General features: G+C 37.5%; 1 protein-coding gene and 1 pseudogene across 3 annotated transcripts; one reads left to right on the top strand and one right to left on the bottom strand.

Moving 5' to 3' along the window:
• Positions 1-10,724: 10,724 nt before the first annotated feature.
• Positions 10,725-15,749, bottom strand: LOC147517916 (P-loop containing nucleoside triphosphate hydrolases superfamily protein). 2 transcript variants are annotated; one of them, XM_086589957.1, is made up of 10 exons: positions 15,460-15,749; positions 15,225-15,320; positions 14,307-14,420; positions 14,066-14,188; positions 13,685-13,789; positions 13,249-13,407; positions 13,084-13,152; positions 12,206-12,298; positions 11,576-11,716; positions 10,725-11,142 (listed from the first exon to the last, which is right to left on the bottom strand). In XM_086589957.1, the coding sequence occupies exons 1-10, from the start codon at positions 15,700-15,702 to the stop codon at positions 10,873-10,875; spliced, it is 1,413 nt and encodes a 470-aa protein (XP_086446083.1). In that variant the 5' UTR covers positions 15,703-15,749; the 3' UTR covers positions 10,725-10,872. The 2 variants fall into 2 exon arrangements, with proteins under 2 accessions (XP_086446083.1, XP_086446084.1); XM_086589958.1 differs by having other exon boundaries at positions 12,206-12,295; positions 15,460-15,748.
• Positions 15,750-20,643: 4,894 nt separating this feature from the next.
• On the top strand, positions 20,644-24,214 carry LOC147517915 (protein RRC1-like; annotated as a pseudogene). The gene is made up of 7 exons (XR_015213094.1): positions 20,644-20,749; positions 20,791-20,803; positions 21,514-21,607; positions 21,928-22,155; positions 22,242-23,072; positions 23,177-23,343; positions 23,765-24,214. The product of XR_015213094.1 is annotated as a protein RRC1-like (transcript).
• The last annotated feature ends 1,210 nt before the right edge of the window (positions 24,215-25,424 follow it).

Below are 25,424 nucleotides of genomic sequence, written 5' to 3'. Positions count from 1 at the left end.
CGCTTTTTTAGATTATTCGTCTTCGATTTGTTGCAAAAGAAACCAAGTGCTAAAAAATCTTTCATTTTATAATTGTAAGTGGGACGAAAGTACTAATGAAGTAGCTTAAGGCTAACAAAAATATAGTAAAGCAACGCATGTGAAAGAAAATCAACATTATATTAGATTAATAGCACACCTAAATCTAAGAACATATACAAAACAATCAAGTTAGAAAATCAATCAAACGTACCCAATTGGGTCAAAAAATAGAGTACCGATTGCTTTAACTTTAAGATACATTAAACATTAACTTGTGAACCGAAAAATCGGGAAAACCGACTCCCACAAAATTTAAGAAATATCAAATATGAATTATGTTGTGTGCCTGAACTTCAATTTTAAGAAAATAAATCCATATGAGCATATTACTCAACTATTATGGTACATGATCATGGAACCTTTTGGTTTCCCTCAAGTATCTATATTATCATGTATGTTTACATCATTTTACTTTAAGTATGTATTTGAAGAATGGTAGTCTGAACGGCACAAATATTCCAACATAAACATATGTACACAATAAAATTAGTGCAACCAAAAAATTTAGAAGTACAGTTTCAAGTTTTGAATATATAGTCCAACAACTTCACAAAACACAACCTAACTCAGTTATATCGTATTAGATTTGCGAGGTTTACTTATATATATAATAATAATAATAAAAAAAAAAAACATACCCTAAAAAAAAACTCATTTAGTCTACTAACTCACCTTCTATTGAAGAATCTCCTATTTGTGTTTCCATGTAAGAATCTCCTATTTCTAGCAGCGCCACTGACACTCTCTAGGAAATTTATCTACTCCAAAATACCATCAGCATGCAAACTACTAACACACAAACCTTAAACATGTACAAAGTAATTCATTCCCACTTGAGTACACTACTAATACCAAGAACCCCATTCAAAATTTAAACAACGACCATGAATTTATCAGATTATGCAAATACAATCAAATAACAATCATGAAAGTAAGTTTGGATTACTTCAACTTCTAAAGATATTATGGATAAAATCATTGATGTCTACTAATGCACGAATTGGTCTAGAAATGCTCTTAGGAAATTAAAAGTGAAGAATAAAAAATAAAAACCACATATTGAAACAAATAAAAACAATATAGAATATGGGGAAAAAAAACACTTGGTTATCAGAGATCCATCAATAAGTAACTACATTTACATCTTTAGGATGCACTGAAATCTTATTATTATGTCAAAAGAAGTTTATCCGTTAGCATGGATGGGGCATGCTAATAATTAACTACCAAAAAAGGAAATATAAGTCTTAAACACATTATGTAAAATACAGCTAGTAGATGAGGATTAGGTGAGTGAAAATAGTTACTTGAAAATTTTTATTGATCAAGAATTGCTCATATGAAAGAGAAGTTCAAAGCTCCGAAACTATACATGTAAGGTTTAAAGCTTTAGATTCACTTACAAACATTCTTATGGAACATACTAAAATATGTGGATAGTATATAGATAGTGACGACTAAAATAAATAACTTAACCTTCTCCCTAGATGAGGAAATAGACTGAGTTGATAAACAGTTATAGTTGGTATATATACGTAAAATGTATGGTTTGTCAATCTCGGAAGTCACAGTCAAACGTACTAATGTTAGACCTGCATTACCTTCTCCCTTAACACTCCAAACTTTATGGTAAACACAAATCAAAAGAAAGAATTTTTTTGAAATCAGCACATACTGGGGAGGTAGAGAAAGAAGACTTGTAGAAAGAAGACTTTTGAAATCAACACAATAGTTGTAAATTGAAGAACTCGAGAATATGAGATACTTAGAAGTTCAAGAATTGGGACTTTTAGTTCCTATTTAGTTTTTTTTTCTCACAGCTTGTTTCTCTAGCTTTTTTATCAGCAATTTTTTTTCTCCTGATTTGAATAGAGTCTCTCCTGTAATTTTTATTATTCTTTGTTTGGATATGTATAGATTAGAAACATGAAACATAATTAATTAGGACTCTTGAAGAAGAGAGTCTCTCCTCTAATCCTTATTATTCTTTGTTTGGATGTGTATAGATTAGGAAACAGGAAACATAATTAATTAGGACTCTTACTTACTATTTTTTTCCTCCTATTTTTTCTTAATCCCCCTACTTACGTGGACAGCCCCAATGAGCCCGAAAAGGGACTGCTATTATATATATATAAAGATCTGGGGGTCGATGAACAGTAATTTTCACGTATGTCAAATTGTCTTTTCTCTTTCTATTTGGGTGGCATTTTGGTCTTTTCACCATCGAAAATTAGACTTTCTCTACGTTTCTCGATTATTCTCTTTCTCGATTTGCCCACTAGTCTCCTTCTTCGTCTCCCGCTTTTACTCTCAAGAGCTTGACCAATACGTGTTAAACTAAACAGGTGGTAGTGGGAGGTCCGGAACATTCCTGGTCTCGAGGTTGCTAATGTGGAGAGGCTTAATCTTTTAAAGCTCGCACCAGATGGTCATCTTGGTAGGTTTATTATCTGGACTAAGTCGGCTTTTGAGAAGTTGGATTCAATTTATGGGTTTGTTTGATAAGCCATCTGAGAAGAAGAAGGGTTATGTATTGCTAAGGCCTAAGATGGTTAATGCTGATTTGTCGAGGATTATTAATTCTGATGAGCTTCAGTCTGTGGTCAGACCAATTAACAATGAAGTGAAGAGGGCTCCAATGAAGATAACCCATTGAAGAACTTGAATGTTCTTCTTCTTCTCAAGTTGAACTCGTATGCAAAGACTGCTAGGAGGATGACACTTCTTGCCGAGGCGGAGCGTGTTAAAGCTAAGAAGGAGAAGCTTGACAAGAAGAGGAAAGTTGTCCCCAAGGTATATCACAACTTTGTTTTCAATTTACTTATTTTAAATTTAATACTACACTGCTTGAGTGCTTGGCATATTCGTTTGGTTTTATAATGTTAGTTGGTTGTAGGTTTATGTAGTATAAGTCAAAATACACTTCCATTACTTTTCATTTGAAATACGTGTTATGTATATGTTAACACTATACATCTATTCTACACTCACCATTTTTTTTTTCGCTTTGTTCAACGAGGGTTTCTCTCCATCTCTCTAAACACTCATCAAGTTAGAAACAAATTGCAGTGTGGGTTGCGTCCTTCGACCCATCAAATAAACGAATTGAAATTGAAGGTTTTATAGCTATCACCTTATTTTTATTTTTTATTTTTCAGTTGAGGAAAGCTCGGATTCTCTCATATATAGTCCATTAATCCATACCCCCCTCACTCTCTCTTTGCCGGTCGTTCTCATAATTGTGTTGTTGCTGCTATCATACGTGCTAAGACGTTGTTTTGTCTTCTCAGCAAGGTTTTCAAGGGTTCCAGTTGAAAGATTGATTTATTTGCATCATATCAGTGTTGGGTGCTGATGGAATCATTGTTTTCTAAGGTGAGTTTGGTTTTACAATTTGGGCAATGCTGTGGTAAGCTTAAATTTGAATATGCATTGAGATTTTCAGTTTGTTTTATCGCATTATAGTGAAATTTAAGCTGTATTGTTATATTTTGATGTTAGGTCCTTGAATTATTGCATTTTGATGAAAGTCTCGATCTCACAAATTAATATTGATGTAAATCTGATTTTTTTTTCATTCCGGTGATGGTTTTTTTTTTTGAATTATTGTTAGTTGTATTGTTGTAAGAACTGAGTTTGAAGAAAATGTGGAGTTATTGATCTAGGTTTTGATGTAGAAGGGTTAGATAATGAGATAAGAAGGAACTGGTTATGTGGGAGTTGGTTATTGACTGAAAACCTTGAAGGACTGTGTAATAATTAAATGAAAGTGGGGAGAAAATGAGGAGAAGAACACAACCCAGTGTTTCCTAGGCTTCATGTTAATGATCTCTCTCTCTCTCTCTCTCTCTCTCTCTCTCTCTCTCTCCTTAATGTTGTTTGCTTTGTGCACTTTAATTGATTTCTAAAATGTTTGATTGTTTGTACAATTTTTAGAACACCCATATGTTGATTTAATTTAGAGAAGACCAAGTTTAATATTTTTTGAATACTAATTATCTCTTATAAGATAATTTCATTATCTAAATTAATACCGAATGCTATTGCAATAGCAAAATGCATGTCTCATTTTGTGATTCTTTATGCTTAGATAGTACGGTCTTTGATTAGTTCTCACCACTTTGCTTTATATTAGTGATCAATAGTAAGCACGTTACTTTGTACTTAGACAATCTACATTAAAGTACTTCATATGAAGTACTTTTTTCCAGGCTTTGAGCTAAAATCAATGCCAAATCAACATGCTACGCAGTTAGATTAGCTTTGGTCTGCAACTTTTAGTAAATGGATCAAATGGATTACTCTCATAAGAAACATATGGTGTGAATAGAAAACTCGGGAACTCCGATTTGCGTTGGATTAAGTGTAGGAACAGTTATTTCAGAATGTAAATTTCTATAAACTGCGAAAACCCACGCGCAGCGGAATTAATGGGGTTCACGGTTTTGGATAGAAAATCATACCTTTAGATCAGCTTCTTGATATCTCTGAGAATCCAATAGCTATGAATCCGAATCAACAATCAACCCCTTGATCTTCTGTTGTATTCCTTTAGAATAGATTGGACGTTGTGTGGGCAACGATCTACCAACCCCCTTCTTTCTCACAAAACTAGATCCAATTTTGGATCTATCTTTCCTTGCCTCTCTTTTCAATCCAGTGAATAGTAATTTCGGCCAAGAGAAAAAAGGATTCTATTTATAGGCTACACCAGGGACCATGAGGAGAAATTAGGGTTGGGCCTCCTGACAGGCTTGGGCTTCCCATGTTCGCCCAGAACACACGGCCCAAGTCCGTCAACAAATGACTTATTTCACTAAAGGCCATTGTTGCACTACCACCATAATCCCAAATTACGTGTCAGCGTTTATGGGCTCCATATTATATGCTCGTTGATCTCCCCGTGTTTAAGATATAGAATGTCCGTTGATTAAGTCAAGTTACTAACAACTACATTAATTAACTTCTTATGTCCTTGAGTAGTACCACTCAACTTCATTGTCATGTCAGAATAAATCCACCTGCAGGGTTAACATGACAATCTTTTTGAGCTCCTCAAGGGGATATTATCAACCCGACTTCCTGCGGGTCACGGATTCCTTCTATAATCAACAGCCCACCTTACATACAATGTCATTACCCAATCCATCGAGTTTGTTGATTCACAAATGAATCTCACTCATTGATGATTTAAAGCAATGTACAATGCACATAAGTGCCCGTTATTATATCCGGATTAAGAGGACAAGCATCCATAATAACATAGGCGTTTGTTTTCTTATATAGTCAATATAAAGAGAAACAACATCACTTAGTCCTGTTCAATACACACAAAGTGTACTAGTGTAATCCTATAGTCAAGATAGACTAATACCAGATTATACTACAACTGTACCAATGGTTTGTCCAAATCCATCTAGGTTGTGAACGATTACTTATACTTTATAAGGTACTGATGATATGATCTTCTGTGTGTTCACAGTCTTCACACCATATCATCTACAACATAAAGTATTAGACACATGCATATAACTAATAACATATATAATATGCAACACATTTGCCCATATGATTCTCATTCAAAATTTAAAGAATTAGAGTTAATACAAAAGTAATGCTTTTAGTATATAACCCTATCATTAAGTACTTTAAGCATCCCAGTGTCATTGCAACTAAAGTATTCATGCCAATATGTCATGCACAAATAGAATAGAATAAGTTTATATGTCACTTCTTTGCTCTATTTCCTTGGCACCAAATGTCAAAGTGATAATACATTTGCCTCATTATTATTTTTTTGAGGGTGTTGGTGGCTGATTTATTTAACCTTTCACATGCTCAGTCCATGTTAGTCTTTTGTTATTTTGTTATTTCGTTCTTTTTATCTTATATATAAATGTTGATACTTATTTTCATATGAAGAGACACATTTTTATTTGTTTTGCACTATTTGCATATGTTATTATAGAGTTCTACTTAATATAGAATGTTTACATTTTTTTTTATAGTTCCAATGTTGTAGAGTAAGAAGTTACGTGTGGTTTAGTCGTATGTAGTTCACTAAGAACCAGCATAAGTCCATAAGCATACTTGGAAAGTTAAGCATCTTTCTTAGTAGAATAGGTTTATGTGGAAAAAAGGCTTTGTGTATCACTTTTTTAGTAACACACTGGTGATTGGTGCTAACATTTTCCTATTAGATTTGTAGGGACACGTGACTCTACATTCATATTTGCGATTTTAGTTGTGTTTATATTTACTTATTTAATGATCAATTTGTGTGTGTTCTTTTAGCCACCATTTAATTCAGTTGTACTATAAATGGAGAACTCTGCCCATGAGAACTCATTGTTGGTACTTAATGACAATGCAATTCATGACCATGGAGAGTGGCAGCGACAAATACAGAGAAATCGATGCCAAAATATGACTAAAGTGATAGGGTTATATACTAAAAGTATTATTTTTGTTTTAACTCTAATTCTTTATATTTTGAATGAGAATCATATAGGCAAATGTTATGCATATTATATATGTTATTAGTTATATGCATGTGTCTAATACTTTATGTTGTAGATGATATGGTGTGAACACATAGAAGATCATATCATCAGTACCTTATAAAGTATAAGTAATCGTTCACAACCTAGATGGATTTGGACAAACCATTGGTACGGTTGTAGTATAATCTGGTATTAGTCTATCTTGACTATAGGATTACACTAGTACACTTTGTGTGTATTGAACATGACCAAGTGAGGTTGTTTCTCTTTATACGACTGACTATATAAGAGAACAAACGCCTCTATTATTATGGATGTTTGTCCTCTTAATCCGGATATAATAAGCGGACACTTACATTACATTGTACATTGCTTTAAATCATCAATGAGTGAGATTCATTTGTGAATCAACAAACTTCGATGGATTGGGTAATGACATTGTATGTAAGGTGTGATATTGATTATAGAAGGAATTCGTGTGACCCTTGAGGAAGTCGGGTTGATGATGTCCCCTTGAGGAGCTCAAAAGATTGTCATGTAAACCCCCGCGGTGGATTTATTTCGACATGACAATGAGGTTGAGTGGTACTACTCAAGGACATAAGAAGTTGATTAATGTAGTTGTCAGTAACTTGACTTAATCAACGGACATTCGATATCTTAAACACGGGGAGATCAACGAGCATATAATATGGAGCCCATAAACGCTGACACATAATTTGGGATTAGGGCGGTAGTACAACAATGGCCTTTAGTGGAATAAGTCATTTGTTGATGAACTTGGGTCGTGTGTTATGGGCAAACATGGGAAGCCCAAGCCCGTCAGGAGGCCCAACCCTAATTTCTCCTCATAGTCCCTGTTGTAGCCTATAAATAGAATCCTTTTTCTCTTGGTCGAAATCACTATTCACTGGATTGAAAAGAGAGGCAAGGAAAGATAGATCCAAAATTGGATCTAGTTTTGTGAGAAAGAAGGGGGTTGGTAGATCGTTGCCCACACAACGTCCAATATATTTAAAGGAATACAACAGAAGATCAAGGGATTGATTGTTGATTCGGATTCATAGCTATTGGATTCTCAAAGATATCAAGAAGCTGATTCAAAGGTATGTTTTTCTATCCAAAACCGTGAACCCCATTAAGTCCGTGGCCGTGGGTTTTCGCGATTTGTAGAAATTTGCATTATGAAATAACGGTTCCTACATAAAGAACAACTTTTCACATATAGAGTCTTATCAAGACACACAACCAAGGTATTAGTCGAAAAGGGGAACCAACTAGGTTGCTTTGGAACTTTCACGAGAAATGTGGTCTACACTGACATGTTCTCAATTAACTCCAAATCACGCATAATGATGTCTCTCAGAGGTTACTGTCTTCTTTTTGCTGTAAGTAGCTTCGAAGCTTCTCTGTACTTTTTAAAAAATACATATGTTCATAGCTCTTATATACCACATTTAGATTGATATACACATCGAGCTCTAGTAGTTTTGGCTCTCCTCAAAGTTTTTTCACGTTTCATCAAGCATTTAGTCTAAGCAACGAACCTACTTTGTGAACACAGGCATAAATTGAGCTTGGTTATGGCCTTCCTGGCATCAGGTTAACAAGACAATGCCTCGAAGCTCTTAAGCTTACAGGGTTTGACGTAAGAATTCTTTGGATTATAATAAGCTGAGATTTTAAATTACACATGCATGATAAAAAAATTCCATTTCTTGAAAAGGTCATATGAAAAAAGAATCTTGTTGAGGGTTGCCCTGTCCCCTGCTATTTACCTTTAGACAAAAGTTAATTCTCACTCAATGGCTTCCGCTTGACATCTATCAGACGTTTCTTTACTAGAAACATGGTGATATTTCCTTAGACTCTGTACTCATGGTATTCTTTTTCTTTTTCTTTTTTCTAAACAGAGGATTTGAGTTTGTAATTGGTAGTGTTGCGAGATAGAAAATGGTTTAATGGCAAGTTTTCTATCTGACCACGATCTTGCTTTCCAGGTCAAAGCATTGGAATTTGCTGGTCTTGCTCCGGAAGAAAGCCAAAGACTTCAATCTTTTCTTGAACAAGCTGCAAAAACGGGTTGTAAATGGTGGAAGGTATGAGCTACATTCAGTGCACATACCCCCTATTTTAAGTTGATGGATCATATTTCAGAAGACAACACAAGGGAAAACCTATAAAGAACTAAAACTTCTTGAAGATGCTTATGGTATGCGTAATAAAGGTGTGGGAACTAGGAGCATCAAACAAAAACCAAAACACCTTGCACTACCTAAAATTGATTCACTATCTAAAATTATCAATCAATGAGATTGATATACTAATTTAATTAAACTCTCACGCGAGCACTTTTTAGTGAAACCTTGCTTAGATGTTACACAAGGTAGAAGCTAGAATCCTCCTAAAAGTACATTGCATAATGCAATTGTGTGTCTTTGTTGTATGTTTTGTTCAGAAAATGATATGTGGTGTTGTTCCAAGTTGATATAATTGATTCATTACCTAAAATTTGTCCAAAAGTAGAAGCATGGATTGGGAATGTAGTCCTAGATAAAGGCAATGCAACGATACTCGCATCGTGTGTTTGGCTCATGGCAGTACTCTACGTCCATGATCGACAAAGAAGGTTTGCACCAGTTGCTGTAGATATAGCTCTCCTGCAACATCCCAACAAACATGACATACCCGCACCTAATTAGTGGAAGCCGTTATCCATTTTGGGCACAAAAAATGGTGCAAATTTTGTAAAGGTGTTTTTAACACCCAAGTTTAGCCTAAAATTTGTTTATCCTTAGAGCAGGTAAGAGTTGTTGTTAACCTTCCTACTAAAGTAAAGGCTGGAAGATACGTGAAAAAAAGTGGTGGATCCAAGCTAAGAGACTTACTAGCAAACAAAGGGTTTAACACTGTCAGAGTCCATCCTTTATGGAATTACAGGGGTCATTCTGGAACTGCTTTGGTTGAGTTTAACAAAGGCTGGCCTGGTTTTCATAATGCAATATCATTTGAAAAATATTTTGAAGCAAATCATCTTGGGCTCTTGGCCGCTTCAATTTTCTGCTATTTTTCTTGTTCAGTTCATTTGGAATGAGAATAAAGACTAAATCAGTTATTTAGTACGTGTGCTGGTATTTAGTGCCTTAACAATTGTTCTTACAATACTCACTATCTTCTTCCTAACATTGTACAGGTACATAACCTATCTCCTCCAACTTCTAACTACATGTCAAGCTTCACAGCTGTATTGCTAAAACGTGTAGCACGTGCATGATGCTAGTATCTATATAACAAAGAAGGGTGGTTGTCTAACACCACCCCCTAACCTTTGGATCTAGCTTATGAGGTGGCAAATCCTAGGGCTTATGAGTTGTGAGTTGTTTAATAGTGTAGAACAAGAGTGTTGCATCATTATTGAAGTCAACAAATGCCGCTGGACTTTTAGTGGCCTTCGGTTGGGCTTTTTTGTCGGGTTTTTAATGGGCTTCGATTGAAGTTTTTTTAGTCGCCCGGTTGGAGTTTTTAATAATTTCGGGGCGGGGCGCGTGTATCTGTCTTTGTATGGGGGCAAATGTCGTCCGAGACGGGAAGCGATATAGATATCTGTCACCCGAAGTCTTGATATATATCTCTGCCCGATGCAGCAAGGGCAAATACTAGTATATATATATACTATACTTATACTACTTATAAATGGCGTGGTTGAGTCATGAGCCATTACTTGGTTCTCACATGTTAAGCCATTTTAGCCACCAAAAGTTGTTACTCGGTTCTAACAAAATCTAATAGTTTGACAGTCTCATGTTAGCCATTTGAGCCACAAAAAACCGAAATAAAAGTCAATAACCACATTTGTTGTTCCGTTTTGTTTTAGCCAGAGAGACCGGAAAAGACTTTGGTCCTCAGCGCTTAGGTCCGAAATGTGTCCAAAGCAGCTGAGGACCACACGTTTGGTATTTTTTGTTTTTTTTTTAAATTTTTTGAAGATTTTTTATGTGAAAATGCTGATGTGGATACCAAATGTGTGGTCCTCAGCCGCTTTGGACGCACTTCGGTCCTAAGCGCTAAGGATCGAAGCTTTTCTCAGAGTGACCGTACCACAAATAAAATGAGAGAGAGAGACCCTACCACTGATCATACACACAAATGATTACCACGTGCAAAAAACACGTGTATTTTTCCTAGTAAATAAATAAATAAATTTTAATGCGGTGTGGGAAACCAGCCATCAAGCCGATATTTGATGTACACTTTGTTTGATATTTGATCTATACTGTATTTAGCATCAACTGGTAATGGACAATTCTTCACACTGAAACATCAGCTCATTCTCGAATCTTTGCAATGCAAATCTCTCCTCTGCTGTGATCATGTTGGTGACGGTGCACTTTTCATCTGAAAATGGTTTTCTACCAGTTCTCCCAGCACGGTGAAGATAGTCTACAGCACTTCTTGGGAGATCAAAGTTGTATATATGGGTTGTCTCTGGCAAGTCAACCCCTCTGGCTGCTATATCCGTTGCCACTAGAAGACATCCTCCACCCTGCCGTACTTCCTGCAGTACAAAAACCATCCGTTGGGAAAACTAATTATCAAGTTGAACAATCTCGAACAAAATATTAGATGTTGATTATTGAAGACATGGAAATTGACAGCCTACATTCCTACTTATTTAACTACTGTTCTGGTCAATTTTTTCCATCATTATTATAGATCACACTGAACACAACTATGAAGGATCATCATTCTCATGGTACGTTCACCGAGACTTCTTGTGTAACTACCATGAAACGTGATCTGAATTTGTTAAGCTATACTTCAAAATTAACAAAATCTGTCATATTTCAGGAGTAAGAGCTTTTTGCAATATGTTTACAAACTATGGTAACTGTGATTTTCATTGAATTTATTTGTCTGTCATCCTTCTTTCAAAAGATACTCTCACAATACTTGTTGGTTCACATACTTGTATAGTGAAGTATACTTACTGACAGTGAAGTGGCCCGTGAATTGAAATTCATGTCCTCTTCCAGAAGAAGTATCTCCGAGGACTTGTTGTATGAAGTTATCAGGAAATTGATTACAAGGGTTGTTGACGGATCATTTCCAGCTTTCTTTGACTTCTCAGACTGCTCAAAATTTAGATGGCATTTGGTAGTTGATTCCCGCAAAATTTTCACAAAGCCAGTAATGAGATTGCAAATAACCTCAGACACTTGAAATGTGAAATTAATAGAACAATATCCAAATTTCTTCTTACAATTTTCACTTTTCAAGTTGTTGCCTGTTGGAAAAGCAATATCTTGCATTTGGAAGAAAGGAGGGAGAACAATTTCATCTAGAGTTAGTTAGTGTTACCCCCCCCCCCCCCCACCACTAGATGAGCAAATTAGATTCCCCACTAGATGGCCAATTAGGGTCTCCCCCCCAAATACACACAAAAAAAAACACGGTCAACCCAAGTTGACTTTTTTTTTTGTGTACTTGGGGGGGGGGGGGGTGGGGTGGGGTAATACTAGTTAACCCTTTCATCTATATGCCTTAGAGGGTGTTTGGTTGTGCAGTGATTCCCATTTAAGTATAAAATTGCTAAAGATTTAATATAATGAAACACAAACCTGCTCGCCAACAAAAATAATGCCAGATTTAGGTTCATCAGCCTCTAGTAAGGATAAAAGAGTTTGCAGCCTCTTGTTTTTATCACAAACCTGCTGTATTAGAATGAATTAGCATAACACCCAGGCACTCAGCGAAACAAATATTAAAAGCTTTGAAAACATGAATGGCAAAAACCAAAAAAATATAACAAGTGTACCAAGTAGAAATGAAACTGTCATAAGAACCTGGAAATAAGAATACGATTCCATAAATGGTACACAATAATTACGAGAAACGGTATTAAGGCCTCCATGATGTGGACTGCACACATCAAGGGCATACAAACATCGTACAAGCTCATCATTAGGATTGTGATTGGTGACCTCAATCCACAACTGGGAGTCTGAGACAACAGCGATAAATTGCCCTTGGTATTAATGATATGATAATGTTAAAATGACCTACCTTCGTAACAATCCTTCTTACTCTGACCAGTGAACCACACACCCCCCCCCCCTCTGTCTCCCAAAACATCACAAAAAAGAATGGTTTTCTTAGGATGGTGTCACCAATCCACAACTGAGTCTGAGACAACAGGAATAAATTACCCTTGGTATTAGTTATATGATAATGTTAAAATGACCTACCCTCAAAATGATCCTTCTTATTCTGACCAGTGAACACCCCGACCAGTGAACCATTCCGCCCCTCCACCCCACCCCACCCCCGTCTCCCAAATAATCACAAAGAGAATGGTTTTCTTAAGATGGAACTGCTGGGGTTTTGGAAAAATACATCAACTCTATCACAGTGAGAAGAATACAAAAAAAAATCATGGATGAAGAGAAAGCTAATATGCCGTGTTTACGTGAAGAAGAATATAGTACAAAAGTCTTACCACAAATTTATGAAGAACACGCGATGGCATCGGATCCACTGGATTCACATGGACATGAACCACATCATTCTGTCAATGAAAAAAAGACGGAACACCAGCCATAAGATGTTTATTTTTACAAAATCCCAGTAAAATAATGTCGTATATACAATTGCATTAGCAAACCTTGGTCCATTTCTGTTGTATGCAGTCGTAGAGGAAACGCCTGTGCTGTGGGATGGATGCACTAGCTAAAACAGTTTGACGGCTGTTAATTGATGAGTAAGACGTCAAAAGTTTACGAAGGGAAGATACTTCTTTCGAGGAATTAAACATGAAATCCACCTAAAAAGAAACATATATTTTGATGAGTCGAACCTTCACATGGAATACTAATATTTATACAGTAGGTGAGCTGGACTTGAACACAAGTGTGGTAATGAAATTTGCCAACCATATGATCTAAGGGCACAATCAAAGTTAAATCAGATAAAATAAACTTTGGGTGACCCTCCTCACTCCGTATCTGGCATTATTCCCAAGGTGCAAGATATGCATTATTAGTAGTTTGAATTTTGAAAGGTCATTTCAAGAAAATTTATAAATTTTAGATCAGCAATACCTCATCGATCACCAGCACCTTCAATGTTTCAAGCTTGATAAGATGCTTTTCAAGCATTTGGAACAAGCTGCCCATTGTTGCAACCACTATTGTAGGGGGCTCTGCCTGAAAAGGAAGTGTGAAAAATGTAAACAACTTCTGTCCAACACTTTGTGCCATCTAGGAATACGGCCATGAGAGAAAATTTTAAAGGTCAGAGGACCCTCTTTTTTTCTTTTGGTAATCAGGGAATATTCTGGAAGAGGAGAAGAAACAAAGAATTATTAACAAAAGATGGTTTTCCTACACTCTAAAATATTTAACAAAACTCCATGAATTCAAATCAAGCAACAGCTTGCCTAATATGCTAGAATAAGTAAAAAATAGTCGTGAAAAGGACACCTTTAGCCAACTCTTATGTCTTTTCAGCATTCCGCCATCTAATAGTGCCATGACAGTACATGTCTTTCCTTCCAACTCGAGCTCCACTGGCTTTGCAGCCAACATCCTAGCAACTTTCGCAACCTATTAAAAGTGCTAAGTAGTGAAAAGACGAACAAATAATGATAAAGCAAGGAAGGATAGATTAGAAAAAAGGTATATTCCCGTCTTAATGTCATTATCAACAACAAAACTCCCTTACTTGAGTTCCAAGTTCCCTTGTAGGGACCACAATCAGTGCTTGCACAGTAGATCTTTGGACATTTATTACCGAGAATATGAGTAGTAGGTACGCCAGGGTCTTCCCGGAACCTGTCTAGAGGATCAAATTAATTGAGACATTAGCCTCCATATCACTTTAGGAATTAAATTCGACCTTGATGAAATATGCAAAAAGTATTATCACTGAAGAAAGACTTTACAAAATGACTTCAACTGTGAAATATATTGGACAATTTGGGATTTACTTCCTTTGATTAATGGCCACAAAACTAACTCCCAACATTTGTTTTTCACTAACTTTACTAAACAATCTATGACTATTGTGTGGTCTACTTCAGCTGCCTAGGAAGTCACAAATGTTACCAATGTCAAAATATCCTAATATATCCCAATGTGTATCGTTTTCAACAAACCAAATATAATATACACCTTTCAACTAAGCGATCAACATCATAAGATATATAGTTCACATATCTAAGAGCACATCTCTCACAAGTGGAAAAGAATATCATGTTCAAACATGGACTAGTTTTGATGTTTAAAGTGTTGCAGATACTGTCTGGGCCTGTCGGTAAACTGACAGTGGAAATACTGGACAGGATTATCTACAAGTAAAGTATGATGTGCTCGACTGAAAATTCCTTTTGAGTTTCCAGGTAATGCCATTGCAGCTTGACTAGAAGGTCTAGTATGTGAGCAACAGTAGCAAGTAGTGTGAAGGAACAAGTTTTAGCACTAAAGTATACAAATCTATTTACACTCTATATGGTGGATTTAACATTTATGACCACTTAGTAGTTGTAATAGTGCAGTTTCAGCCTCAATTCTTTTGCAGGCAAAATTTAGCAAGCAGCATAAATGCATAATGTACCAATCGAATCTAAACGCATAAAGTAACCTGAGCATGAAGTATGCAATCACGCCCTGATAGTAATATTGGTAAAGCTTCTCTCTGCACATCAGTTGGTTCAACAAATCCAACTTCCTCAGCCCTGCATTGCACAAAAAATTACCACTACTCAAAATCTCAAACACAAATATACAACCCCTTCTTTATCCTCTCAACTTTATGAGTTCAACACAATCATATAATCAAAATATAAGACAAACAAGAAAAAGAGTATCACTTTCCTTTGAAGTATATGTTTTGGAACATGCCCTTCACATATTTCTCTAAGTGTTAAAGCTCTCTCTGCAATCTCAACTGTGTTGGGGACACAAGAAATGGGGAGAGAGGTTTGTGAAGGACTGAAAGTAGTGGAAATGAGAGAAGTATTTGGAAATTTAAGGATTGGGATTTTTGAAGGGGGTAGAAAATGAGGGAGTCCGGTTGTTGTGGGAGAAAAACAAGTTAGAGAAATTGAGAGGGAAGCCATTGAAGAGGAGTGAAGTGAACAGAGCAGTAACTGGATTAGCTTCAAAGTTCAAAGTTTCATTCCTTTGAACTTTAGGCCCATTTAAGGCCCATGGGGGTTGGAAACTTAAAATCTTGGTTAGAACTTAGAATACACGGTCTGCTACATGCAATTACATATGGTGTTCACCACCAAGTAGATACATGCTTTTCAAACGTGGGGATGCAGACATAGATGGATATAGGGGTACGTGTGGGTCGCACTCCCTGATATTAGAAAAATTCCACTACTACATAACTAATTGCCTAGAAAAATCTTCAAACTATAAAGACTCATCCACTGAGGCTTGAAACACTCATACTAACTGATCTCGCCTGCTTCATTACTGACATCAATTGATTTAGCTCCCCATATGCCAAGCGAAGATGAGTATTTTGCCTTACAAAAGCATATGGGCAAGAAAAAAGCGACTAATTAGTTGAGAATCTTAAATTATCTCATGTTGACGGTTAGTGGCTGGTGAATCACTGATCACAGAGCAACTTTTGGCACCCCCAATGTTTTTAGCAAACTTTCACTACCACACCCCAAAAAATTTCACAACTATAGTGAGAATATAATCAACAAAAAAAATAATATGAAAAAAAAAACTAATAAAAAATATTTCAATAAACCAAATTTTTTTTATTTTCTTTTTGCCCTTACAAATTATCATTTATTTTGAGTCCAAAACAATTAAATATGGACAAATGTGTCTTTCATGGGTTGATGAGACTAAAACAAATAGCCAAATGCCCAAAGCCCAACCGGTTAGTTTGTATAATTCTAATCATCCATAACAAACCCGGAAGCTCTTCCTCCTTTCTTTCACTCTCAATTCTTAAACAAATGTCAGACCTCAACAAAAAAAAAACCAAAAACAAATTCAGAAAGGACTTGCAGCGCATCTTGTTGCATGCTTGTCCTCATTATTTGTAAAACTCGTTATCATTATCAATAAAATTTTCACTTAAAAAAAAATTATGTAGAAATTATGTAAAAACTTAGAGCTTTGGTAATGGGGACCAAATTTTCGGAACCCGGTGGTGATATAACTTAAATAGCTTAAGTGATCCTATGCCCTTTTTTTTGCCGCTTATAGTTAAAATACAAAGAGGGAGACAGGTTCTTATCTTAAAACCTTTAGTTTCCCTTCTGTTTTAGGAAAATTCTTTGCAAAGTTTCCTGCTCGCCAAGGAACCCTACCCTTCTCCTCTTGTCTTCTTTGTCTGATCTTATCCTGGTGAAATCCTTCACAACTTGAGTGTGTGAGTTCGGGAAAGATTTCTTGTTAGTTGTCTTGTGTGGTAAAATCCTCCATTGAATTACAGTGTGAGTTGCTCAAGATAGTCGACTCCGATCGCCTTTATTGGTAAAATCCTTCACTCTTGAGAGTGAGAGTTAAATGGGACGAGAAAAAGGATGAATCAGATGAGTTTGAAAACCCCAACCGCTCGGCTTTTGGCTGTTGTTGGTAATGCCCATATGGTTGCACAAGGCTTACATGGCGTAATCCAAGAGCCCAGCCATTTGGGTTCCACTAGATCAAACATCGAGAGAAGTCCTGTTGACCCTGAGCAAGGTATAGAGCATATGGCTTCAACCAGAAACCCCTCGTCTCAGGCAACAGAGACACGAAATCAACAAGCTACGGTACAAAATAACGGTGGTGGCTCTAGGTGGAGTGCCCTGTTTGGACGGAATGGAAACCAAGAATCTACAGTAGCGTTCACATCGTATTCTCCTAGTATTATAGATGGCGTTGCTCAAGTACCAGAGGAACTGGTTGAGCAGGGGATAAAACAATGGGATGAGTACTTGGTTGGATACTTCTTGGATAAGCGGGCCGTCGTTCCCCTATGGTCAAAGACTTCACGGGAAAGAAATGGAAGCTCAAGGGAGAGTTTGATATTACGACCGATAAGGAGTTGTTCTATATGAACTTTACCCGTTCGAGGAAGATCGGCAAATGATTTTAGATGAAGGACCGGTGTTTATTGCGGGGAGAGTGTTTGTGATAAAGCCTTGGACAATTGGCGCCAACTTCTACGAAATAAGGAGAATACAATACCGTTATGGGTGAAGGCGATGGGCGTACCAAAGGAGATGTGGACTTTGGATGGACTGTCCTTTTGGCAAGTTTGGTTGGTGGAACACCAAAGTTTATGGACGATGCTACCGCCAAGCCGGAAATGGTTGACGTTTGCTTGATTTTGTATTGAATTTCCGGTAAACCACGAAAGTATAAGGATAACATAAAGATAAAGGTTGGGGATCGCGAACTTGATATTCCTTTGGAGTATCCATGGAAGCCCTCGATCTGTGAGAAGTGTTGTCGCTTTGGGCACACTACTCAGCTATGTGGAAGTCGGGCAACGAGGTCGGGGTCACGACGAGATGGGCAGCCGTATGTTGGTGGAGGGACAAGTAGAGTGTGGGTACGAAGGCAGAATGAACACAGAGAAGAAAGTCGCCAGATGGCAACAGAGAGGGATGCTTATAGGGCACAAGAGAGTGTATGTCAGGGTGAGTAGCTGGTAGAAGGAGAATCTTCTGCCCTTGTGGTTGCTGGAAATGTTGAGAGGGGATCGGATGCGCGGAGTTTGAGCAGTGGTGAACAGGAACAGTGTGGGTTAAGCTATCAGAGGCCTAGTGCAGAAGGCCAGCAGGGTACGCAGAACAACATTCAACTAGTATCTCCAGGTCGAGTTGAAGGTACTTTTCAAGGGCAAGAGGATGGCGCTGATGAGCTTATGTTGACGGTAATGCAACCCCCCCTTCAGCAAGGCAGAATTATACATCCTGAGTCTGGAGTGTTTGTTGCTAAGCGGAACATCTTTGAGGAACTTGCAGACTTGGAGGAGGACGACCTCTCAGATGCGGAACCTGAGCTGTTCAGTGACTCGCAATCCACTCCTGTCCCAGTGAGCGTAGCACCAGAGAATAGTGTTGTCCAAACAAGAGCCCAAAAACAACGCAACTCAGAACAGCAGACAGCTTCGGAGAAGCGTGGAAAAGGACGGCCGAAAGGGCGTGGGAAGAGGCAGGGTCACTAAACCTATTCCTCATCAATGATTAGGGTGTGTAGTTGGAATATAAGAGGATTGAACGATCACATGAAGAGGATTGTGGAGAAGAAGATTAGTTGCATGGGCTTGTTGGAAACAAAAGTGAAGAGGGAAAAACACCTCTCTATTGCTGATTTGGTTTGCCCATCGTGGGAATGTATACATAATTATGCGAGTGATGAACATGGACGCATATGGATTGCATGGGATACGAGCAGTTTAGATGTACATAGAGAGGTGGAAGGGGCCCAGTTCTTACACTGCAAGGTTGAGAGCCGACAGCATGGGTTCTCCTTTTACCTTACCATTGTTTATGCTAGTAATAGGAGTCATGAGAGGCTCATCTTGTGGGATGAGCTGAAAATGATAAGTGCCGGAACCCAAGGTGCGTGGTGTGTGATGGGAGACTTTAACAATGTGCTTTTTTCGCGACGAAAAGAGTGGGAGATAGGGCGTTCATCCCGAGAGAGACTCTCCCTTTGCTTAATTGCCTAAATACGGCAGGGCTGTTTGATCACGCAGAATCTGGATGCTTTTACACATGGAACAGCGGTGGGGATAAAATAAGGAAGTGGTCGAAGATTGATCGGTGTCTCATCAATGCGCCTTGGACGTCTATTCCAGTAGCAACAAAGGTGGAGATTCTAACCCAAGGACTCTCTGATCATTGCCCGTTGATTCTGACTTTTTGCAATCTTTTCGAAGTAACACTCCTTTTCGATTCAGCAATGTGTGGACAATGAGCCAGGATTTTATGCCTACTGTTGTTGGGAAATCGAGGACCATGGGAGTCCGCCATTCATGCTAACAAGGAAACTCAAAAGTTTAAAAGGTGTGTTGAAAGGGTGGGCACTATCGGTCGGGTGACCGAGCATCGTAAAAGGGTGGCTGAAACTAGAAGTGAACTGGAAGCGATTCAAGAAAAACTGAACGGTCAGCCGCTTGACCTTACTCTTAGTGCACAAGAGTTTGCTGTGAGGAAGAAGTTGTGTCACCTTCTCAAGCTGGAGGAAGCTGAGTGGTACTATAAAACTGATATAGATGGTCAAGGCCGGGGATAAATGCAATGCGTTTTTCTTCAATGCTTTGAAAGAGAAACAAATCAGAAATAGGGTGTGGAGTATTACAGATGCGCAAGGAAATATAAGGGAAGGTAAAGAACCAGTGGCGCACTACACCATAACAGGATATTTGTAACACGCATCTTTTTTGCTTTGCAACAGTTTTTTACCGTTGGTAAGTCGCCTACGCTTTTTAAGCGTTGGAAATGTTGTTAAGTGTTGGTTAAATTCGCATGAATTTCAAAAATTAATTTCGAACGCTTAAAATCGTATGATAAGTGTTAGAAATCCAAAAAACCAAAACAACTTCGATATTTCGAAAATAGGAAACAAAAAAGAAATCGCTCTCGTATGTCGAAATAGAAAGCCTCTCTTTCTCTCTCACAGCCGCTACCAATGTTAGGGTTTTGTTATCTTCTCTCTCACTACTGCTCTGCTCGATTTTCAAACTTTAACTACCAAATTTTGAAACTTTAAGAGACCAACGTTATTAATTTCGTTTTCCTTTAAGATGGCTTCATCGGTTGAGGTATGTATATCGCCTTTCTCTCAATTTCTAACCATCTTACTGTTTTAGCTCATGTTGTGAAGTTAATTAGCCTACAATGGAGACGAAAGTGTTGGTGACAGCCTTTTTATCTTGTTGTTGTTGTGTTGTGAAGTTAATTGGAGATGAAAGTGTTTCCACCGAATGATACTGATATCGATCAAACTTTAGCACAAGAACAAGTCATCCAAGACCTTGCTAACTACTCTTGCCATGATTGGGGCTTTTTAATGGTGTTATTCAAATAATGTTTCACCATGTAAATGCTGCTGTGAAAGATTATCATGACATGGACAAAAAAACTACTGCTGATGACAATGAACTTAGTGTTCTTGATCTTCTCCGTGCTATTGGTCTTGTTGATGCACGTCCTTCTCGTCCTGCTACTTCACCAACCTTCTCTGCTGGTAGTACTACTATACTTTCTCTGTTTTTAGTTCAGTGAATATATGTGATGTTGGTTTTTTTTTTTATGATAATGTGAATGGGTTGTTGATGAAGTATATTATTATAAGTGTTTGATGAATGGGGTTTTATAATAATGAGTTATTCTTCATGTTTCTTTCATGCCTGATCTTGTAATTGGTATATTTGGTTTTTTTTTTTTTGTTTTTTATGAAAGGTGTATGCTGATAATGATTTTTTTTTACTTGTTTCTTTCATGTTATGGGAGATATATATATATATATGAAGTGTATTGGTTATGGGTATGTTTTATTACATGTTTGTTTTGGTTTTTGATCCAACGTTTCTGATGGGGTTTTTTCATTTTTTGGGTTTTGGTTATGTTGTTTGATCATGTTGTAGTTTTTTTTTTCAATAATCCTTCGATCATGTTGTAGTGGTACTGATATTTTGGGGTTTCTTCATATATCATAATATCTTTGTGTTTCTGATGTTGGGGTTCTTTTATTGTCTAATATATCCCATATATAATGTACAGGTTTTAGACAGAAATTAATATACTTTCGTGGATTCATTGCATTGGTCATTTTTAGGTGTATTCTCTTTTAATATCTAAATAAATAGGAAGTGGTATTCGGTCTTTGATTAAATTCCAGAAATATGATTAAAGTAATGAAAGTCTTTGCACTGCCGGTCCCAATCCCGGATAAAGGAGGAGGGAGAATGGTGGACAGTTCTGCGGTTATGCTCCGTTGGTTGATGCACTATTCCATGGTTACAATGCCACTGTTCTTGCTTACGGCCAGGTATAGTTAGTTGTTTTTTTTGAGTTTCTAGCTTGTGCTGTTAAAATCTAAATTGGATGAAAACAAGTGCGAGTCCATAAAAGTGGTTATGGATGAAAATGCCGAGTTAAAATCTAAATTGGAAGATATCTCATTATTGAAAGGTTCGGCAGGAGAGGAGCTAAAAGAAAAAGACAAAGTAATAGAGAGGTTAGACAAGCAAAGAATAGTTGCAGATTTCGTAAAGAATAGGTTGAACTATGTTGCTGCATTCCTCATCTTTGGCTTCTAGTCTACAATATCTGTGTTACTGAAAAATTGTTTTGCTTTTGTATTTGCAGATAGTTGAGATTCTTACTGAATCTTTGACTCTTAAAGAAACATATTAATACCCACTAAAGTTGCCAGGCTCATGCTTGTTTCTGATATCCTCCACAATAGTAGTGCTCTCAGAAGAAATGCTTACGCATCTTGAACAAAATTTGAAGCCACATTACCCGACATTATGGAGAGCTTCAATGACTTGTAATTGTAGTGTCTTTGGAAGGATCACTGCCCAGGCCCTCAAGGTAAGATATCTTTGGTTTTCCTGCTAGACTCCTCTCTGTGAACATTCGAACCCGCCTTGACATGATCTTAATTTGGATGCTTTCAGGAACGGGTTCTGAAGGTTCTCCAAGTATGGGCAGATTGGTTTATGTTTTTAGATGTATATGTGAATGGGCTACGAGCTACTTTTCTTCGATCTGGAAGCTCTGGTGTGGGTTCCATTCTATATGTGGGGATGCACCGGAAATTGAAAACCGGTCAAGCTCTAGAGATATCACTGAAGGGGTTAAGCTCGACCAAGATTATGCAATGGCAATGGGAAAGGGAGCCGCCATGAAGGAGTTGTCAAATCTTCCCTTGTCTGATCTGGAACGACATTGTAGACATAATGGGCTATCACTTGGTGGTGGTAGAGAAATGATGGTTGCAAGACTGCTTTGTCTAGAAGAGAATGAAACAGAAAAGTCTTACGAGCCTGATAATGAAATGAGATATGGACAGTTACATTCACGTTCAGCTAGTCATTTGAAGGATGCTAGTGGTCGGAACATAAGTGACATCGGTGATAGAGATGCAAACCATGGGATTGAGCCATTGATGTCCTCGAATGGAAACGTAATGGGGGTTGATGCAAAGGGGTTGCAAGGTAAAAGTTCTCGCTTCCTTGGCCCCAACGTTGCCTATTCCACGGCTGAACCGAAAAGCCTTTACATCGAAAAAGGAAAATCTGATCCTGTCTTGCCTGTCTCTAAGTGGGCTCGAGAGGATGATGTAGTGATGAAGAAAATAAGAGGAGTGCCCAGGGTTTGGCATTAAGTTATTCATCTTCTGGAAGTGAAATTGGTACAAGTGGTCCTAATAAGGGTGATGATGTGGAGGTTACAATTGAAGTTGGCACACTGTCATAACCTGACAGTGGCATGAATGAAGAACAAAGGTGTTACAATATTGTATTGGCAGCTGACTTTCAATTTATATGTACAGTGTAAAATTTATGCGATCTGTAAAATTTACACTTTCGTACCATGTTGTATTATGTAGGCAAAAGTTGAGGCGTGTTGAAGTTGCTGTGATGGAATACCGTGAGCCTCTTGAAGATAGAGGAATGAAGAGCCTAGAGGAAATAGAGAGGAAAGTTGCTTATCAGCGAAGAAGACTACAATCTGAATTTGGATTATCAGATCCCAATGAAGATGTCTTGGGGAGAAGTAAGATCTTTTGTCTCAAATGTTAAAAGCCAATATTATCCCTAACAATTTGAATTGTAGAACTCCTATAATGGACAGCATGGTTTTTACAACATTCTAGGGATAATTTCTGTCTCCTTTGTTTGACTAATCCCGAGTACTGAAAAAATAAATTTGTTAGGTGAATCCAAGTTTAGAATTTCTCTCAATTGACTTAACTTGTCCTTAAGAGAAGAACCTGCATGTTAATGTATGACATGGGTATTGAGTATGTTATGCAATTTTATGCAATATTTTATTGTTTGAATAACTCTGTATCATGTTAAAGTCTTACTTTCATTTTAAAGATGGATGAATAACACCACATATACAATTAGTGTGACAGTATTTTTTTTTTCACCTGAATTTGTTGGTGTTATTCATTATGTGCTTTATACTGCAGGGATGCCATCTCAAGAGATTAGAGATAGACGAGATGAATCTCGTGATTCTTCGAGAAAAAACGTAGTCGCAGTCACACCAAAGCCACAGTCCACAACGTAAGTCATCAATCAGACACAAGGATAAGGACGCTGATGTGGACCGGAGTCGATAGAGACGCTGTGACAGAGATAGCTCTCATGAACTGGAACGACAGAGGGGAAGTGAGAGTAAGAAGAGAGGAAGCAGAGACCGGTCAAGCCTACTTTACTGGAATGAAAGACCGGTCAAGCTTCACCTTGATTTATGTTCTTTCTTTTTATTTCAAATGTTAATGAAATTCAATTCTTTGTAGGTTATTTAATTTTTCATTTTTATGGGTATTCAGTAGCACAAAATTGTGGATGCCATTCATTTTATGTAGGTTTAGCTGGTCTCGCTACAACATATGAGATTTTTTATTTTTTTATAAGCAGCACATCAGCAACGGTTTATAACCGTTACAAATGACTTTTAAATTAATTTTTTTAAAATTAATTAACAACTTTGCAACGGTTAAGAAACGTTGTTAATATTTTTAACAAATTACTAACGCTTAAAAAGCTTTTATCAAATAAAAAAACCGTTGCAAATCATTATTGCAACGGTTAATAAGTGTTGGACATTTCTGTTTGCAACGGTTAATAACCGTTGGAAATTTCTGTTTGCAACGCTCATTAACCGTTGCAAATATTTCCAACACTTTACCCACGCCATATTTGCAACGCTTAAAAAGCGTTGCGAAAATTATTAGCAACGGTTTTTTGCCGTTGCAAATAGCCTGTTATGGTGTAGTGGGCTGAAGCATTTCTGCAGTACTATAAAGAGCTACTTGGGGTGTCGTCAGCAGCTTGTTGTGACACCGATTTTCTGAATGGTGTGCATATTACCGAGGTAGAACTCGGCACACGCCAGATGTTAGCTTCCCCTATTAGTGACATGGAGATTAAAGATGCACTGTTTGCGATGGGAGACAACAAGGCACCAGGCCCGAATGGCTTCAATGCTTGTTTCTTCAAAAACAGCTGGGATATTATTGGAGATGATTTCATTAGAGCTATTCATCATATTTTCAGCCATAAGCAGATACCAGGTGGTATAAACGCTACCTTTCTGTGTCTTATCCCGAAGATGAAAAATGCCTCGTATATTGCTTCTTTTCGACCTATAGCATGTTGCAACATCGTGTACAAATGTGTATCAAAAGTGTTAACTAACAGAATGAAAGATTGCATGTCATCTTTGATATCAAGTCCCCAATTTGCTTTTATTCCGGGACGATCGATTCAGGATAATCTTTTGATGGCCCATGAACTGTTGCGTGGGTATTCAAGGAAGAATGGGCAGAAGAGATGTGCAATAAAAGCCGACATTCAGAAAGCTTATGACTCTGTCTCTTGGGTAGCAATTGAAGCAATTCTACACAAGTTCAAGTTCCCACCGTGTTCATAGAATGGCTCCGGATGTGCTATACTTGCCGCCCGTGATTTTCGGTGATGGTAAATGGGTCTCTTGAAGGTTATTTTCAAGGGAAGCGAGGCTTAAGATGGGGGACCCCGTGTCTCTTTATCCGTTCGTGCTAGTCATGGAGATTCGAGTTTAAGCTATTCGTCAAGGGCTCCGGTCTCGAGAAAATTTCAGCC

The sequence above is a fragment of the Coptis chinensis genome, chromosome 2, assembly GCF_015680905.1.
Source record: "Coptis chinensis isolate HL-2020 chromosome 2, ASM1568090v1, whole genome shotgun sequence".
Taxonomy (NCBI): Eukaryota; Viridiplantae; Streptophyta; class Magnoliopsida; order Ranunculales; family Ranunculaceae; genus Coptis; species Coptis chinensis.
The sequence above is the reverse complement of the archived record's forward strand: the minus strand, read 5'-3'. Positions and strand labels throughout refer to the sequence as shown.

Coding starts and splice junctions, on each gene's coding strand:
- LOC147517916 (XM_086589957.1), bottom strand. CDS start 15,702: ATGGCTTCCCTCTCAATTTCTCTAACTTGTTTTTCTCCCACAACAACC. Junction 13,408..13,684: donor AGGTGCTGGTGATCGATGAG/GTATTGCTGATC, acceptor GTTTCTTTTTAG/GTGGATTTCATGTTTAATTC. Junction 11,143..11,575: donor CACGGGCCACTTCACTGTCA/GTAAGTATACTT, acceptor TTTGTACTGCAG/GAAGTACGGCAGGGTGGAGG.